Raw genomic sequence first — 18,760 nt, 5'->3', positions numbered from 1 at the left:
CTTGCAGGCACTGGGAGTAATGCAGAGTACAGATACATGGTTGGAAATAAAATGTAACCCACTGACAATACAGCTCGTGTCTCAATTTGGGCAAAAGCTCCCAGGTCCCTGTCAGTCTGTTATCTCACTGACACTAATGCAAAAAAAACAAAAAAACCTGAAAAACGGTGACATATTTTTCCAAAAAGCCTGCAACACCAACAACAAATACTGTGTTCCAGTTTATGTTGATCATTTTAGTGCTGATAGTTTTGGTGTTGGTTTAAAAAAGGTGCTTTTGTTTGTCCACTGAGTGACTTCTCTCAAACACTCTGGACAATGAGAAATAACATTACCTTTCTTTCAGTAGTTCAGATTAGTTTAGCATTCAGTTTTCTGACTTAAATCAGAGACGAGCGGTTTTTCCCACACACACACATGCGTATGCATGCACACGCTTAAGCTCTTGCATATGCACACATCCATGGAAAATATTTTTTCTGACTTACAGCAAAGGCAAATGATAAAAACCCTCAGATAATTCAATCTCAGCCCGTCTTTACAGTATTTCGATATTATTTGTAATTGCTCAGTTTTATCTTTCGGGTTCTTTGAAGGCACCTAGTGTCACCTAGGTAGAGCAGAAATTCAGTTCATTTGTAAGTTTTAGGTGTGACAGCAACACGGATGTCCCTTTGACAGGAAGGTGATTATTTTCTCTTCAAGTGTCAAAAACTCTACTTGGTTAATTAATGTTCCATTGTGACGACACAGAGTCTGTGCTCTTGATTAAGAATATATTGGCCAGTTTTGTGCCCTATTGAGCAGGCCGGGGAAAAGCTCTTCTCCAAAATTTCAAAGGTCCTCGAGCTCCCAGGCAGAGAAGCCTCTGTCAGACATAGGCTGACTCACTAGACTGGGTCCTGCCCAGGTTTGGGGCCTGGGACAGGTGTGACACATCCTTCTTACGCACTTCACAGATCGACTTCCTTCTGGCTTGCACACCTCGCATGGCCGATTTTATCTTCCTCCATCCAATGTGATTAAGCTCAGCCAGGTTGAGCAAAACGCAAATGCCGCTTACTGCAAACATAAAGACCAGGAAGACAGTTTTTTCTGTTGGACGAGACACGTAGCACTCCACCTCCTTCACACATGGGTAGCGGTCACACTCAAACATCCCTGGCACATTGAAGCCATACAGGAAGTACTGGCCGGCCAAGAAGCCAATCTCCAGCGCGTTACGGAAGACAACCTGGATGACGTAGAAACGGGAGATGCCTTCTTGCCGTCGCACTTTTGAACTTTTGTGTGTCTGAGGTAGCCCTCGGGGTCCATTGGGGATCTCCTTGACGTCTAAGTCATGATCCTCTTTACTACTTTCGGGGTGCACCAGGATGCCATTAATGTTGCGAGCATGAAGCTTGCGAGCGTGATGGTCATGATGGCGACCGTGGTGACCGTGACTGTGATGATCCATGTGGGCATGCAGGAGAGAATAGCTTCTATCACGCGCTTTAGCAGACTGGTGAACAGAATATGTGATGAAGCACAGACTCGGCGTGCACACCAAGATGATCTGAAACACCCAGTAGCGGATGTGCGAGATCGGGAAGGCCTTGTCATAACAAGCCTGGTTGCAGCCGGGCTGCATGGTGTTACAGATGAACATGATTTGTTCATCTTCATACACCTTCTCGCCCACTATTCCAACTATTAGAATACGGAAAATCACCACCACTGTCAGCAGGATCCTGCAGAGAGACAAATGGAGAAAGAACGGGCAGGAGATGGGGGGGGGGGTGAAAGGAGAGAGAAAACATTAGTTAATAAGGAGCAAATGTTCAAAGGAGCAGGGAAATGTGGGTGTGACTATCTGTTTGAATTGCTTGCAGGCCCTGTTTCAGTTTAACTGGTGATTGGGTGTTGGGTGTTTTCCGTTGCTTTTTTCAGAAGCCAAAGCCATAAAGTTATATTATGGTCACTTTACATTTCCAAACCATTTTGGATCAACAGAAAGACACTTTATAGAGAGAGCAAACAAGTTCTGTTCAAGTCCAATTGATCATGAAACCAAAGTCAACGTTGAAATCCTTGTTGGTGTTTGGTGATTTTAGCGTGATTTAGAGACTTCAGTCATACGTCTTATATATTTACAGCTGTTCGTGTGATATATCAATTAAGCTATAAGGACCAAACTGCTTGGGCTAAAAGTAGCCTGAATTTAGCCGATTCATGGCTAAATGAGAGAACGTGGAAATCCCGTCTAGTGCTCACTGATTACCTATTGATTCATGAACATTGATTTTAACATTGATGTGAACTGCCCAATCGCAGCAGAAACTGTAAAGTAGGAGCGTTTGTCCAATACGTGGCATTATTGTGTTATGGTGGGCAGTTGTGTTGTGTATGTCAGTATCAGGTGTTAAACAGTGTGATCTGTGACTACGTATAGTTGTGTGATCCTAACGTTTAACAGCTTAACCATGTACAGTAATTCTAACCCTAACTACGTACTTTCATCTCCTAATCGTTAGCAGATGGGAGCAAAGTAGAAAAGCGAAAAAGACTGCAGGACAGGATTTGAGCCAGTGATCCCATGCTTGAAGGCATGTGTTTTAACACCACCCACCAACTCCTCCTTTCCCCCTTTGACAAGAGTAGCTACTGTTGACATCAAGACACCACAAGCATCAGTGTCAGGAGAAGAAACATCGTTTGCGTGACAGCAGCTTACAGAGAGACGACCGAGGAAGGAGAATGTAGCTATCATACAGTTATTGAGCCTTTATAGGGAGATTATTGGGTATTTTTCTATGAACAAACGTACATAATTTACAATCTGTCATGAGGTTACACTGTAGTATATTTTGTTTATATTAATCTGTGGATTTCTTTATCTTACTATATTTGTTTTGTGAAGCTGATTAAATAATAAAAAAGCTTTACAAATGACCTGCTTCTCTTTCTTTCCTCCAACTTACTGTGGCCCTGAGGTGCAACATTGGGTAAAAAAAAAAGCCAAATAACAAAATAAGACTAAATTTCTGACGTAACAGACAACAGGACAGTAAACCAATAAGCACGACAACAAAAACTGTGTTTTTTTGTTCTACAGAGCCACCAAACCAAGTGTGAGAAGAGGGAGGCACCACATGAGCTTTTGGGGTTTAATCTTTTTAAACAGTGAGAATACTTGATTTGTAATCAGCTTTTTGCTGAACCATACTGGTACTGTTTATTAAAAACCTCCCATTGAGCACGATTAAAGCATTGCTGCAGTTAGAGAAAGCTGCGTCCAGAGACCAGCAGAACTACAGAGGAGTGAAGCTGCTGTAGTTTTGTTCTATACCTCTGAGAGACTGATGAGCTGTACTGATACATTCTGGTGTCGATCCAGAATGGGCACTGCGGAGGAGGACTTGGGCTTTAAGGCTGCACTGTCAGCTCTTTCTAATGAGTGAGGAAAGCCTGCGCATTGAGGGGCTCCCCAATATTTCTGCCACAATGCAGAGGTTTTACATTCTCCCTGTGAGGAGGAGTTAATTACTTTAAAAACACTGGTTTCCAAGCAGAAGAGGACTGCTCAAGGCAAAGTAATGGACACAGGCAGTTGGGAGAAGAGAGGACACCTGGGATGAAAAGCAGCTATAAAAGACCACAAACCTTAAGGTGGTGTGAACTCAGAGAATTTAAGTGCATTTTTGAAAAAATAGGTCTTCTGTTGTTTTTAAGTCCATCTTCCAATGATCGCTCAAAAATCTCCTCACATGCCTTCAATGGCCTGTTTCCTCGGCAGGGAGCAAATTAGTGAAAGACAGGAGACAATCTGGGTTGTACAACATGGGCGGAGACACCCAAGAAGGGGAGAAAACTGTATCAAAATTGTGATTCCCGTCTTTGAGCGGGGAGATAGAAGAGACAGCTTGTTACAGCAGAGTGTAAGGCAGGTGAGGAGCAGAGGAACGTGTTAACACGAGACAAGCTCAAAATAGAGCAGAGCGCTGCATTAGGACTGCTCCACCTGCAAAAGCATGCCTGTGTTGGCATTTTGTGCGAAATAGATGACGAGAACACAGGAGACAAAGAGTCACCCATGTTTGGGACTTTAACAAAATGTCCAGCCGCCTGTGCTTGGAGCAGCTGTGAGTGTACAAGCTGCACTGATTCTGAAAACAAAATACAACATAAATTGGACTTCTAAATTGTGCATATAATTTACAAGGCGATATTCAGCCGCTGTCTGATTCTTTGCACAGAGCCCGATTAGTCTCTGGTGCTTTGACAGCAGTGGATTTGACCGCAGGGCTGAAACTGATGATTCTCTGCACCACAAGGATTCATTTGACACATACCGTACATGACACTGTGATGGAAACATGTGGCTGGCTCTGCTCATTGAAATGCAAATATTAAGAATATGGAAAATGTAATGTTCGGTGTCAGAATCTGCAGCTTTGAATGTTGATTAAAAACTGTATTACGAGCTGAAGGGGAGCGTACAGCATGTCTAACTGTACTGGCTAAACATAACAAAGTCCGACTGCTGTACAAACGTCTCTACCGCAACACAAGCTTAAAGACCGCAGCTTTCCTTAATTCAATTTCTCTATCATGTTTCTACAGCAGATGGTTTGAAACACATAGTTTGTATTTTACAGTTAATAGATACTGTGTGTATCACCACTCTGCAACCAACTGGATACATGCAGTATATGTTCTATGCAGACTATGCACATCCTCCTTATCTGTGAGCACGCCTATCCTGTACCCTAATGCACACTGTATATCAGACTATTCTTTATCCAGCGCTTTATTAGTGGCAGCCTGCATCCCCAGGAGTCCACCTTATAGCAAATTTGTATTTTGTGTTTGTTAAGGTGGTCGTCACTTGACATTTATTGTGCTCTGTTTGAATCTATAGGTTCAGCAAATCATTTAATGAATTTGATCAAGTAAACCTCTCAAAATATAAACTGGATCAGCTTTGAGTTCCTTTTAAACATTCATGTAAGTGAATGAATGTGCAGAGACCCACAACTTTATCAGCGAAGGTTCCATTAAAACAATGTGGGTTGACTGTTTTCATACAAAATTTGAACTGAAAATAAAAATATCTCAAAGCATTATAGTCTATTCATCTGTAAATATGTGTTATCTATTTTTTGTGCCCCAAATCAGCATGTTCAACTGGGTTTTTCATCATTTCTCCAAGTGCATATATGAAAATATTCTACTCTAAATCAAATAAGAGCTCCAGAGGCTTAACCACAGAGTACAAGTATGTTTGGACAGAAGAGGATTATTGGACTATTTGCTTCTCTGCCCTAAATGAAACCTTAATGTCTCTACAAGATTCACAGAGGAAACATTAAAACGTGCTGATCCACACCTTCACATACGCCAGCGCAGTCATTCATCCGCTCATCTTGAGTTTTCTCCTTGTTCATTTTTGTTAATGACTGCACTCAGATTGTGACAGAAAAATTGTATTTTCTGGTTCAATATTTCTCTTTTTTGAATTAGCGACAAAAGCAACAAACGTCTCAAGAGATTTTGGTAAATAATTCAAGGAGATTTTTAATGTCTTTGAGTCAGTCACGTATTGATGTAAATGTTTGAGACGCTTCTGATACTTAATGTCATACACAAAGTACGACATCGTGTTCGTATTAAATATTTATATTGCAGACTAAGACGATCCTTGTGTAAAATGATACAAACATCAGACACAATGCACAGGTCCTTCTCTTGATTTAACCTCCAGGAAAGAACCTGTGTACTAATTCTAATTCTCTAAATATAATAGTTGCCTTTGATTGATTGAATCAAGCATGAATCCCAGTTCAGGTCAGGAATAAATAGGGATGAAATAGACTGAAAAGGTTCAATCTTTAGTGTAAGTTAGCAATGCGACATATTTTGTGAGTGCGGTTTTCTCACTGCAGCTTTTTTCACTTCAATAGTCAGTACTCTCCAACATACTTGTAGACTTTTATTAGTGCAGTACTTTAGATGTTTGGTCATTCAGTCCACACTGTTGCAATATTTATCATTAAAAGAATCCCAAGACATTGCATATATTGAGCGCTGTGCTTGTTTGTGTGTGCCTGCGTATGTGTGTACACCTCTGCTGTATCACAGGATAATCAGCGTGAGGCAGATTGCTGCATTAGCAGAAAGCGGTGCACTGAGGTTATCTGCAAACATCAGTGTTTTAAGTCCTGCAGAATAACGAGCCAATACTGTAAGTTAGAGGAGATCAGGGTACCTCAGCCCAGAGGCTTGAACCAGCAGAATATTCAATAACCATCAAGAATGATGAAAAAGAATTTGAATCATTTTAAGTGTTTCAAATCCAAGGGTCAGAATTTGAAAATAGACTCACTTGCTGACTCAGTTTTAGGAAGAAAAAAACATTTTGTATCAAATGGCTCCTTAAAATAAAAATGTTCCTAAATGGTTGGTAAATTATCTCCCACATCAGTCTCCCTCTCATCACCTCATTTAGCCGCCTGCATCCCAGGGGACTTGCTTCAAGTTAACACTAATGACTGCAACATTACAGACCTCCTAAATCCCTCACACTGTCCAAGAGGCTTAATAGGATTTGACAGAAAATTAATGCGTTTGCGTCCCTTGATTGTTTTCACATGTGAAACTTCTTTCCCAATTTTCATCTCTTTGTTCTGCATCACTGGCGTCTGGCATTTTCATAAATTGCCAAGACCAACAGCAGCTTGAGGACATGCCAAAATAAATGTCTAGAGGGACACCAAGAGAAGGAAGGAAAGATATAAATGTATTACTTCAATGCACGGGTAACCCTTCAAATTACTCTCCAGGCAGCAGATCGACCAGTAAGATTATGTGTGTAATCTAATGTTAGCTGCTCTTTGGCTGGTGCTTCAGCTGGACATCCAAGCTGGGTTTCTCCCAGAGGCTTTCACACACGCACGCACACACACATCAATTCATTCATACAACAGCTGCTGCCCCATCTCTCCAGAGAAAACAGTGGCCCAGGGCACACGGGCAGATGCATCAGAAAACACACACCCTTGCTCTCACACATGGATTGTGAGTAAATAATTATTTTCAAGCTTTCCTGTGTATTAGTAACAAACAAAAGGAGTGTGTTATCTGTGGGCAGAGTCAGGGTAAAAATACTCCTCCCGCCCATACACTCTCAATAATAAGCACCACTGATTACTGATGGCAGCATGTAATGAATAAAGACCTTACCAGGCCTCGAATTTAGGCAGCTTAATTATCACAGTGCAGACGTTTCTTTTCTAACGCCCCTCATTCTTGTTCCACTCTCAAACTGGTTAAACAGTTTAAAGCTTTGCCCACGTTTCACACAGACAAAATCGTGCCTGGGTGCCACCAGGAGTAAGTGTAATGAATACTTTATCATGAGCTCAACTCGTGTGACTTCAGCTGAGGTGGTTCAGTGTCCTCTGGTTTGACAAAATAGTTCTAAGAAAAAAGGGCTGATTTGTAGTGATTTTAGATTAAAGTCTCTTCATCCTGTAAGTTTCCTTTATGCTACAACACAGAGCCGACACACGCAGAGATGTAATTATGTCACTCGCTCATTCAACATCTCTGAGGGAAATGGCCTCCAGCTGTTTTTCAGGAATAATGAGGAAATAGAGAAAGCCAGCTGACAGAGACTCAACAGGTATCTGTGCCAATTATAACTTAAGGCTGGCTGAAATCAACAACATCTATGTTTAGAATATGCTGTTGAATAGAATAAATGGCGGGAAAAAGACAACCACTCAAGCATGGTAGAGTCTGTGATTGAATAAAATCCACACGCAGCTTTTCTAACATCTCACTGCACAACCTGACCACGCATGATGAGACTGCAGAGCACACCAGATGCAGCTCTCCCACATCTCATTTGTCTTTACGTCTTCTAAAATTACGCTTTCATTTCAATTCACCATGCGGGGAAACCATTATGCATAAGTAAATCTAAGATAACATGAAAGTTAAACAACTTAAAATGCATCACGTCAGCATTTCTCTTTGGGTCTCCATCGGCACATTTTGCTGAGTGCATCAAAATAGGATTTCAGAATATTCCATAAATTATATTGTGACTGTTCAGAATTATGAGTAATGACGGGAAACTCAAAAGAGAAGGAAAACATAGGTATGTAACGATTTTGGAGACTTGAAATTTAAATTTTATAGTTTTTGATCATGGGTGACAGATTATGTAAAACCATTAACCATTTATCAATTTAAAGGGGTGGGATTAGGCATGAACAACTTTGGAGCCCAGAAAGTGCTGCTGTTGTACAATTTTTTACCTTTAATTGTGCAACTGTGACTATTTGTATTGTGGATCAACATAGAAGAGAATAAGAGTAAAATAATAAAAGAGCAAAATTTGCTTTAAGTCAGTGTAAGTATTTTCTTTTTGCCACAAGATGCATATTATCTTTGGCCTGTAACTCACTGGCTCCTGTTTCTTCATTCCTTTATTGTCTGTTATTGGATTTAGGTTAGTACATTGAACTTTCTGGGTCAAGGGCAGTGATGTGGACCTCAACCAGCACAAATAAGCTCCTCAGAAAGCAGCATTTCAAGAAAACTAAACAAGTTTTCAGTAGTTTATTTCAAGCATTTTGCTTCATACATCTGCTTCCAGTCAGCTCTGTAGAACAGATCACTGGTCATGTTTGGACGTCTGTTGCAGGACATATTAACTTCACAATTCAGGACAAGTACTGAATGTGTTCAAATGAGGTGTAATTCTTAAGCATGGCTGAATAAATCAATATTATTCAAATAAATTGATAAGATTTTCCAGGTTTTCAGTGTACTCAAGCAGAAACACGTGAGATCGGTCTCTCACTCGGCTGACTCCGCTTTGCCCCATTTGGTCAGCATGTGCAGAAGAGAGATGGGAGTTTCAAGGATGAAGAAATAAATCTGACCTGACACGAATAATAAAATGTCCGTGACAGAGTTTGCTCTAAAGGACGCTTTGCAAAAAAAAAAGAGATTTTCCATAATTAAGTAGTAACAGTTTAAGATGTCAGGAATCAGATTGGATACTAGTTTTGTTGCTTGAAATTAAGCTGAAGAAGAAACGATGTGAAGTCTAAAGAGTGAAATCCATGTAGGAGACGTTTCTTTCCGTAGTCCTAACATGAGTCTAACACATGAAGCGCTTACAGCACAGAATGTGGTCTGTGGAAGCTGTGCTTATTTCCCATATTCATGTGAGACTGTCCTGGCTGATTGTATTTTGTACTTCATTGCATCATTGTGCAGGATAAATAAATGTTAATAAGTGTCTGAAAGGTCACTGTATTATAACGCTTCTGAGCGTTCTCTAGTATGTATGATTGTTTTTTATGTTTTATATATTTCAAACACAGGCTTATGATAAAACTTAACAAAGTGCTGCACACCTGTGTTTCTTTCAACCACTATTAATTGTTTTTTGGCCAGCAGGTGGCAGGCTGTAAATCCAATATTGACATGCTGTCCGTTTCTGGAGTTCAAAGTGTTTCACTGCATATCTACACATCCTGAGTAAAATGTAGCTTGCTTTGAGGTGTTGGAGTTGTGTTACCCTCTCCTTCTACCTTTGTCTTTGGTTTCATCTGAGACCCAGTTTGATATCCAGCCTAATGAACTAATTGTCTCAGATGTTCCCAAACACTTTACCTTGACCTTGTTGGAAAACATAATAAGTTCGGCAAAGATGTGAAGGAGAATTCAAATGGACTTCATGACAAATGTTGTGTGAGCCTGATTGTTTTTTGAGTGAAATTACAATATTCAGAAGATAAACTAAAGGGAGCACATTATATACTTTGCCTTGTGCGTTCTTATTGTGTTGTTTCATGGTAGTTATAGAAAGAAAGAAAGTAATTTTACTTCAACCCTTTGAGACCCAGATTAGGGGGGGGGGGATCAATATACTCTATGAGCAACTCAGCTGGCGTTTCTCACATTGATATTTCATATTTCTTTAAAAGTTTGCATATGTATAATCTCAGGTTTTCTTATCAAATACACCAGCAGCACAGAAAAGGATGTGCCTTAATGACCACCAAACAAGCTCACATTTGGACATTAGGGAGCTGGTGGTGTGGAAGATGCTGTATCGACTCCAGTGTGTTACCACTGCTGTTGTTTTTTACTTTCTATCTCACTCACTGATTGTTTTGACGCATGCATGTAAATTGCTTGTTTAAAAAAAGAGCATGCAGCACCATTAAACCTACGTTTCCTCACAAAGCGTCTGCATGTGACCCCTCGCCCACTCATCTAAACAATGTGTTGAACATATGAACGAGACACACTTCTAAATTCTTCTATTCAATACTATTCAAAATCTATTTCAATTCAATTAACACTCCCTCAATTAGAAAATCAAATCTTTAAGTCCATGTTGATCTGGGATTTCTAGGCATCCACCCATTGTCTTCTGCTAACCGAGGCAATGGGTTCAGGAGAGAAACTCAGGCATCCCTCTCCCCAGCAACACTCTCCAGCTACTCCCGGGAGATCCCAGAGCGCTGGCAGGCCAGAAGGGATGTATGAACCCTCCAGCGAGTTCTGGGTCTGCCCTGGGGGCCTCCCCCCAGTTGGACCTGCCCAAAAAACCTCCCCCGCCAGGTGATGCATTGTTTCTGAAGTCATACTTAATGCTTTGTGCATTTCTGCGGTATATTTGTAAGAGCAGGTTAAGCTTTCAGCCTACAATTGTGTCACACTGGTTCATTGTTTATAAAGAAAATAGTTTAATGAAGCAGTAAATAATGTTCTCATTCAAACGCTGTCGATGAAGTTAGGATTAAAAGATCAAAAGAACTAAAGATCTGTATTTTCCTTTTGATATGTTGGCTGATTAAATGCATATTTCTGCCATTTGACTGCTGCTGGTTTTTGCATCTTTTTAATTTAGAGCCTGGTGGCAAATTATGAAACAGTCACAAACTTTATGTTGATGGACAAACATTCTGTAGTAGTCAGGATTTTTTTCTGTGTATTTTACATTAACCGCACAGTTTGTAATCCTAATTGTAACCAAGTGGATCGTAATGTGGGAAAGAGTTTGTGTTTGTACAGTGGAATCAAGCAAGGTTAGAATTAAGTACTACTTTTGACTTTTCATTGTGAGACTGTTGTTTAATTCAGTTGCAGATATAATTATACATTTTTCTTCTTCTTCTTCTAGCGTAAATTCAAATTAGTAATTTATTCTGTAAATTAAAGCACATGAACCAGAAACACTATAAAACTACTGCTCTGTTAATATGTAATAGCTCACTGTATTTAAATCATTATCATAATTACCTTCTAATTCTGCACATTCATTAGCTTTCCTTCAACATTTGAACTTAATTAGGAATACATCATGAAAGAGAAGGCATTTATCATAAATAAGGACGTGTTCTGCTTATCGACTTATCTCTCCTGGTCTAAGAAACCTGGAGTGTGTGAGTCAGGTGCGAGTGTGTGGATATTCAACTGTGTCAGCATGAATCAGAATAGGGAGCACAAATCTCCTGCCTTTCCCCACCAATCACACTTTCATTCTCCATCCATATGTAGTGTTTTCCGTGCCAATGAATTCTTTGTTCTCAAGGAGTTTGAAAGGATGACCTGTTCTACAGAAGGTATCATCCATCCATCCATTTTCTATTCTCTCCTCATCAGATTCAGGGTCACATGGAGAAGGTATCATGATTTTCTTTAAGCTAGTAGTGTTGACATGATCCCATTAAATCCTGAAAATGCAGTTCAATCAGCTGAATAAGACCTTGGGTGGATTTTAAATAACAGTAATTTGACAAACACTGATGCATTGTATTGTACAATGTTTACTACATTTACTATACATACTGTAAGCACAGATGGTAACATATTAACTAATTCTGTCCAAACCTAATGACGAATTTTCACCACATATGTCAGGTTACTGCAATAAAGAACATTTCTCCTACTCAGATGGCAACATTACAGAGCCTGTACACACACACACAGATACACCACTGATGGTATGCTGAAATGAATAATAGCCTGTGTTGATTGAAAGCTGAGCTCAGCTTTTCTGGAAAAATCGCTCCGTCAAACAGAATAATCAATAGCATTCAACATCAGCTATTGCTGCACAAATAAACCAATGACAACAGTGGATGTGCAGAGAAACGGTTTAATTTGAAACACAATCCCACTCCTCGCTGCCGGTTGATGGATTACTAATCCTGTCAATTGCTTAGATATGGGTGCTATTGCTCTGCTTGGCAACACAATCTTCTCCGACAGAACAGGTTTCATTCAGGGAGAGCACTATGAATGATCCGTGAAATACGCATTTTCTGGCTTAATTGTGGAGAGGACGATGCCCTAAATTTCAGCAGAGCATTCCTACCTCTCAAATTATTTTGGGAGAACTAGGGTGCCCTTCTTAATGTAGGGTACCTCCGTCCTGTGGATATCCTGACCTATTTAGGGAGAAGTGGAGAGAATATGTCCAAGAAAACCACAGGAGTGAAAGGCTGCAGCTACAGAGGCAGACTGCATCGTTTAGAGCCATTAAACAAGAATATAAAAATATTTTCCCTTATCTAATCTTGCTCAACTCTCTGTTTAAGTGCAGATTTTTTTTTTAAAGCCTAAGAACCAGGAAGATACTTTGTCCACTGTATTAAAAGGCCGGTCAATGCTACATGCATTTTTAATGACATAACATTTATTAAGATTTTATGATTTGTATGCTCAAGTCAGGAGTGATAGATTATCAATAAAATAGGGTTTTGACCTTTGAAATAACACCAAAATTTAACTTTGTAAAATGACTATAGTATGAATATATGATGAGCTCATTAGCTGAGAGTTTCTGCCTTTTATTGAAGATATTCGGCTGCTGTAAACCTTTCAGGCTGCGTTGGTAGAGATGCGCAAATGATATGCCCTTATACAAGGACATTACTTTCAGATAGATGAAGGAGATGAAGTAGAGATGAAGTAGATGAAGGTGAAAAACGCAAAGAATTGGGTGTATTTTGGCTAACCTCATTAATGCAGGGGATGCAGATTGAGTTTATGTGAAGGCTGTTTCCTCAGCAGCTCCAGCAGAAGCAGCTCTGACACAGATTCTCAGCATCAAACCTCTGCAGAGAGAAAACTTTTCCACCTCTCTGTCTCTTACTTCCCCTCTCCCTGCCTTTTATGTTCTGTCCCTACAGCTCACAACATCTTCTTCAGATCCATTTGGAACCCTTTATCGTTTTATATATCCGTTGAACACTCTCGGCCTCTGTCATCTATTTTTTTCCACTCTGTTTGTCTTTGGCGCTGCCCTCACTACAGCATTGCAGTCTAGTGGAAGATGCATCAACACGCTTCCTTCCTTTCTTCCTTCCCTCCTATCTGCAAGATGTCATACCTAAAAGCCTTGATCCTGTCATGTTAAGCTGTATCTTTTCTGTTTGTTTTAGACTAATGCAAAACATCTGAGCACCACACGAGACAAAGAAAGTGTTACATTCTGACTTAATATGTGAAGATTTTTTGTTTTATTTCCTTTAAGTGGAATGTGCTCAAACACATTCAGTAATAAAAGGTAGGTAATTATATATATATCATCTTACACAGTATGTAGAGCATACCTAATCAGCTAGAATCACTCATTAAAATGATAGTAAACAAAAGCAGATGGTCATAAATGCTAGACAAATGCCATCCATATTTAGTTATCATTTTGGCAGACCAGCAAAGCCTTACAAGGAATCAATTCTCCAGCTGGAATAAACCTTTAATTTGCATCGCTCCATCTTGTGAGGATGTCCATTGTGTTGGTATTTATGCAGTAAAATTAGAAATGGAAAAAAATAGATCATTTGTGTCATATTTTTGATTATTCAAACCATTTGTACAACAGCTGGGTGCAAAATATACCCCCCCCCCCTTCCTCCCTCTGCATAGGGAATTCATTGCAATGGGCACTGAAGGATTTTGATAGCGACTGTATATTATAGCACCAGATCCTACCATATATCATGTTTTTGTGCTGGTTGAACAATGCTCAACATTTATGTGAATTTAAAATAAAAACACATTTACTGTTGAAAGTGCAATCATACCGTACTTATAAATTGAGAAAACTTTGAGACATATACGACAACAATCATTATCAAGGCTGTTATTGCTGTACCTTCAGTTCATCAGCATGAATAAGTTAATTATTTGCGATGCACGTAAGGCAGTTCCACAAAATGTACAGCAGATTTACAAGATAATGCCATATGAATCCTCCTCATTGCAAGGCTTAATTGAAAAAGCCTGAATACGCCTGTAAAATGGTATTTCATTTATATGCATGAAATATACTGCACATAATCCTAATTCTATCACAACAAGCTACCTCTTCCCAAAAACCTCAGTTATTTCCTCATCTGACGGACTTGTGTGACAAGTTCAGGCACTTTCTCAGGACATACTCAGGTATCCGTTTATTTAATGCTCCCAGGGTCATTGTAACTAAGTGTTGACCACACTCAATTTGTTTTGAGCTATAAACGAGGTTAATGCAGCCTTGACAATGATTTCTTTCAATGTGTAATCATGATTACAGTCATCTGTTATCCATGCAAACATCGTACATTGCCCAGTTAGAAGACAAGCACATGGAAATCACAACATACAAAATCAGTCTCTGAATGAGTCATCATATGCAAGGCACCTGTCGTTAGTCAGAGGCACAGAAGCAACTCTCAATTGTCTGTCTCTTTCAAAGACCATAATTAAGCTAACCTATGTCACTGCATGGAGATAGGCCATTTCTATTTTTAACACCCTTCTGTATTCCTAGGTTAATTACCTATCCCATGCCTGGGCATAGGTTAGCTTAAAACCTACAATTAAGAAACAGCTTAATTGTAGCTAAATAAGACAGTCTAGACATCTGACAGTGGAACTCGACCACTCAGTGAGATGACCGACATGCAACCATGTTCCAAAGTTTGATGCAGGGGAGATTTTTCAGCCATGGGGAGACATCACTGTCCTGTACTTTGGAACTGCATCCTTTGTGCTGCAAGCACACACATGCAAATTATGTTAAAAGTGACGACACACACAGGCTAAACGTCCTATTTGACGTGATACCATCGAGCAGTGGCTGCATGCTCCGGCCACACCCTGTGAAGTGACCAGACTTCACAATGCACCACAGTGCAACACTACATCACAGTTGGTTGTGTTCACAAGTGCAAGTGCACGACACCTGACCACGCCCAACCAGAGCATTGGGCGTGGTCAGGTGTGCAATAGACTCGAACCTTTCAACCCATAGAGGTCAGTGCAACAATTTGGACTCAATATTAAATTTAGTGTGGAGTTGCTCATTAACAATTTAGGAGGCACCTGTGCACAAAACTGTGCCAGTGGTGAACAATTCTCCAACTTGCTGGTACATCCATAAGCTTCATTGATTTCCTGACCATGCAGACACATGCTAAGGATTTCGAATCAAGTTGTCATCTTCAGTGGTTTTTGTATAATTGCTAAGTTTGCTGATTTTCAATAACTAAAATTGCCTCTCTATAGGTAAAAAGCCCCGATCCAGACCAAACCTTAATAATAAACTGTTACAGCTTAACCTAAATCTTTTCAAGAATTCTCCAATACATTTTTGGGTATCCCGCAAACAAGCTAAGGGATCTACAACCAAAGACACTCACAGATACTGTCCAAAATGATTCCAAAGACAATGTTTTTTTACTCATACCCTAGGCAAACAGGGTGAAAGAAGGAAACCCCACTGAAAAGCATCTAATGTTACATCTAATGCCCTAGGGTCAACTGGAGAGCCGTGTAGGACAAACACAGTTTGAGGGAAGCCAAACACATCGGGATCATTTACACAGCATCTCACTGTTTTCAGCACAGTAGCATAAAGCTGTGGATGTTGTACAAGCTATGCCCTATAGTGGGATGTTTTCTCGCTAGTTCATTATGAAAACTATCAAAAATTAGTGTCACTATTGAATGTTTGACAAAACAGGTAATTAATCTACCAGACTTAAAAACTTGATGCATAAAAAATTTATATAAATTGATCCAGACAGGCAATGCTCATTTTGTTTAACACATTTTATGTATTCATAAACCCTTTATAATGTTCAGACAGTGAAGTGCATGATCAACAAATTGCTCAAATTAAGCATATAACAAGAAACCATTACATCCTCAAGAGTATTCAGTACGACTATGAAAGAGGTAGCAGACAAATTGAGAGTTGCTTCTGTGCCTCTGAAAGACTGTAGGTGGCTTGAATCATCCAGAGATTAATTTTCAGCAAAGTTTGCACCCTGTTCTCACAGGGTTTTACTGATTCAGCTGCCAGGACTGGATTTTAAAGCTGCATTAAGTAATTTTTGACCACTAGGGGGCGGAAAGACTCCAAAACAAGTTCACAACAGTTAGCATCTAGCTTATTAGGTTGTTATGGCTGACATGTTAGCAAACAGTTGCCTACTCACATATCCAGCAGAAACAGAGCAACACGGACATCCCTTTGGTCTCCTTTTTCTGGCCACCTGTTGAATGTAATTCCAATATTCACTGGCGTTTTAGCCCTTGTTTGCTCTTGAAGCAAATGAGAAAGAGATCTGCCTCAACCTCCTTCACCAGTTCCTCCGGCTTGTTGCGATTTCACGCTGGGCAGTTATCGTACAGTTAGCTTGTCTTAACCTCCAGCAGAAGCTGCCCACATTCATAAATCAGCCAATATTGTTTGGTTTTGTCACTCGGAGAACCAAGACAGTGTGTCGAAACTTGCTGAAAGCAGTGTAGAGCTTCAAAGTGGGATGTTAATTCTCAGTACTGGCAACAATATTCATAGGTGGGATGGAGTCATATGATTAAATGATACAAAATCATTGCTTAATGCACCTTTAAATCAAGTCAATGTGTAGGTTTCCATTCCATCTGGAACTAGACCAGGTGATTTCACTGGTTAATGCAATTTTAACCATAGAGGAAGAACTGTCTGAAATGACTTGGTTTAGTGTTGTCTGGAAGGAAAATCTCCATCATAAATGGTTTCAGATCCCATGTCACCTCTTGGAAGGTATAACGTGACTCACATCATCTCTGTCGCTCTGACAATGCAACTACAATGTCACTGATTATGGTTCTGTGCACACTGCACGGTGTCGTGTATGGTTGCATGAGCCAGTTTTCCCTCCTTTAACCAACAATGAATACACGCTCTCAAAAAGAACATCTGGATTACATTGAAGGTTACCAGACTACCTGTAATTTGGGATAATTAGCAGGGAAGAGCAACCACATATACTGTTTTCAAGATTTTGATTTTGTTTTTCATGAAAAGCAGTTTTCATACAAAAAGTCTAGACACCCAGATTTTTCAAAGTAAAAAATGGGGACTTTTCAAATTACCATCACATATGACATTCAGATTGTGTTTTAGTAGGTTGAAGATTAAATTTTTGTATCTCATTAATCACACAGAGATGATGTGAAGCACATATTTCACACAGGTTTTATAGCGTGTCTTCACAGCTAATCAAAGAGCTCATCTGTTCAACTCTCCTCCACAAACAATTCTCCCAGTCGATAGGAGAGATCTGGCGCACATCTACTATGATGCAAGTTAGTGTCTGCCGATAAAAGCAAATTGAATTAACTTTTTTATTTTTGATTCTTTCGCATGGTCAGAGTCATTTATTTCTCCCTTTGAATCTATCTTCCACACCTGCTTGCTCACCATCCTTCTTCTTCTGCACCTCTGCTCTCCTCTCACTCCTGCTCCCCTTTCCTCCTTCTGTCCTATTGGTCTGTGGCCAAGCATAATATATCAATAGCAGGGCTATTAGGTAGTATTAACACATGAACCTCTGTGCATTAACCATAATGCCTAGTAAAGCATGCTATTGATTGTGAGCAATTAGTTTATCCCTTAACTAGTGATGGGTGTCCTGGATAAGAGTGAGGAGAGCAGGGAGGAAAGAACTGGAAAACCAGGGAAGACTGTGGGGGATTGTAGAACAGAGGAGAGCACTGGGACAAGCCTTGAGGAGGAGGGGTCTCTGTAGGGATGCCATTTACAGTGCTACACAAAACATGTACTGTACACAAAAACACACACCTCAGAACAAAACCACACACACAAAACAAGATACTTAGACCTTCACACGGTTTTTAGTCAGTGTCTTACCTTCCGATCATGGTAGAGTGCTGCTGGACAGCTGCCTCCAGCAGCCTCTCCAAAATGGTCCATTCTCCCATGGTGATGAAAAGGTGGCAAAGCGGTCAGAAGAAATGGGACTTGGGGAGCCGACCCTTCTCCCTTCAGCGAACTCCTTCCTCTGACTCGCAGGACCAGCCTGCACTGTTGTGGAACAACAGAGGGACACCAACCCTCGTCCCACACCAGCTCCCTTTTGACCTCTGTACGCTGAACTGGCAACCCGTCAGTGCGTCTTTGTGAACGGGAATGAGAGTCTTCTGCTGGGTCTGTCCCGCTGTGCTTCCCTCTCTGGTGAAGGAGAGGTCCTGAGTTGATTGCCTCCCCCTCCTCTCTCCCTCAATCTCTCCCCCTCCCCTGTGCAGTGATGCTTGTCCTCCCCCTGCCGCACCACTCTGCTCTGCGCTACAGCATATGCTGTAGCTCACTGTATGACAGCCATGATCGCCCTCTCTTTTCCACTCGTCTCTTTCTGTCCCCTAGCTATCTTCTCCCCTTCCTCTTCTGTCTTCTTTCGTCCTCCTC

General features: G+C 40.4%; 1 protein-coding gene across 1 annotated transcript in view; it reads right to left on the bottom strand.

Moving 5' to 3' along the window:
* LOC140279304 (gap junction delta-2 protein-like) overlaps nucleotides 1-18,513 on the bottom strand; it is a 34,122-nt gene extending 15,609 nt beyond the window's left edge. The window contains exons 1-3 of the mRNA XM_072374423.1: nucleotides 18,206-18,513; nucleotides 16,506-16,562; nucleotides 878-1,733 (exon numbers count right to left, since the gene is read on the bottom strand). Coding sequence (XP_072230524.1) covers nucleotides 878-1,733; nucleotides 16,506-16,562; nucleotides 18,206-18,276 — 984 coding nt within the window. The 5' untranslated portion in view covers nucleotides 18,277-18,513. The remainder of the gene's footprint in view (nucleotides 1-877; nucleotides 1,734-16,505; nucleotides 16,563-18,205) is intronic.
* Between the last annotated feature and the right edge of the window lie 247 nt (nucleotides 18,514-18,760).

Source organism: Leuresthes tenuis, unplaced genomic scaffold (assembly GCF_036924035.1).
Source record: "Leuresthes tenuis unplaced genomic scaffold, fLeuTen1.0.hap1 SCAF_21, whole genome shotgun sequence".
NCBI classification, from domain to species: domain Eukaryota; kingdom Metazoa; phylum Chordata; class Actinopteri; order Atheriniformes; family Atherinopsidae; genus Leuresthes; species Leuresthes tenuis.
The sequence above is the reverse complement of the archived record's forward strand: the minus strand, read 5'-3'. Positions and strand labels throughout refer to the sequence as shown.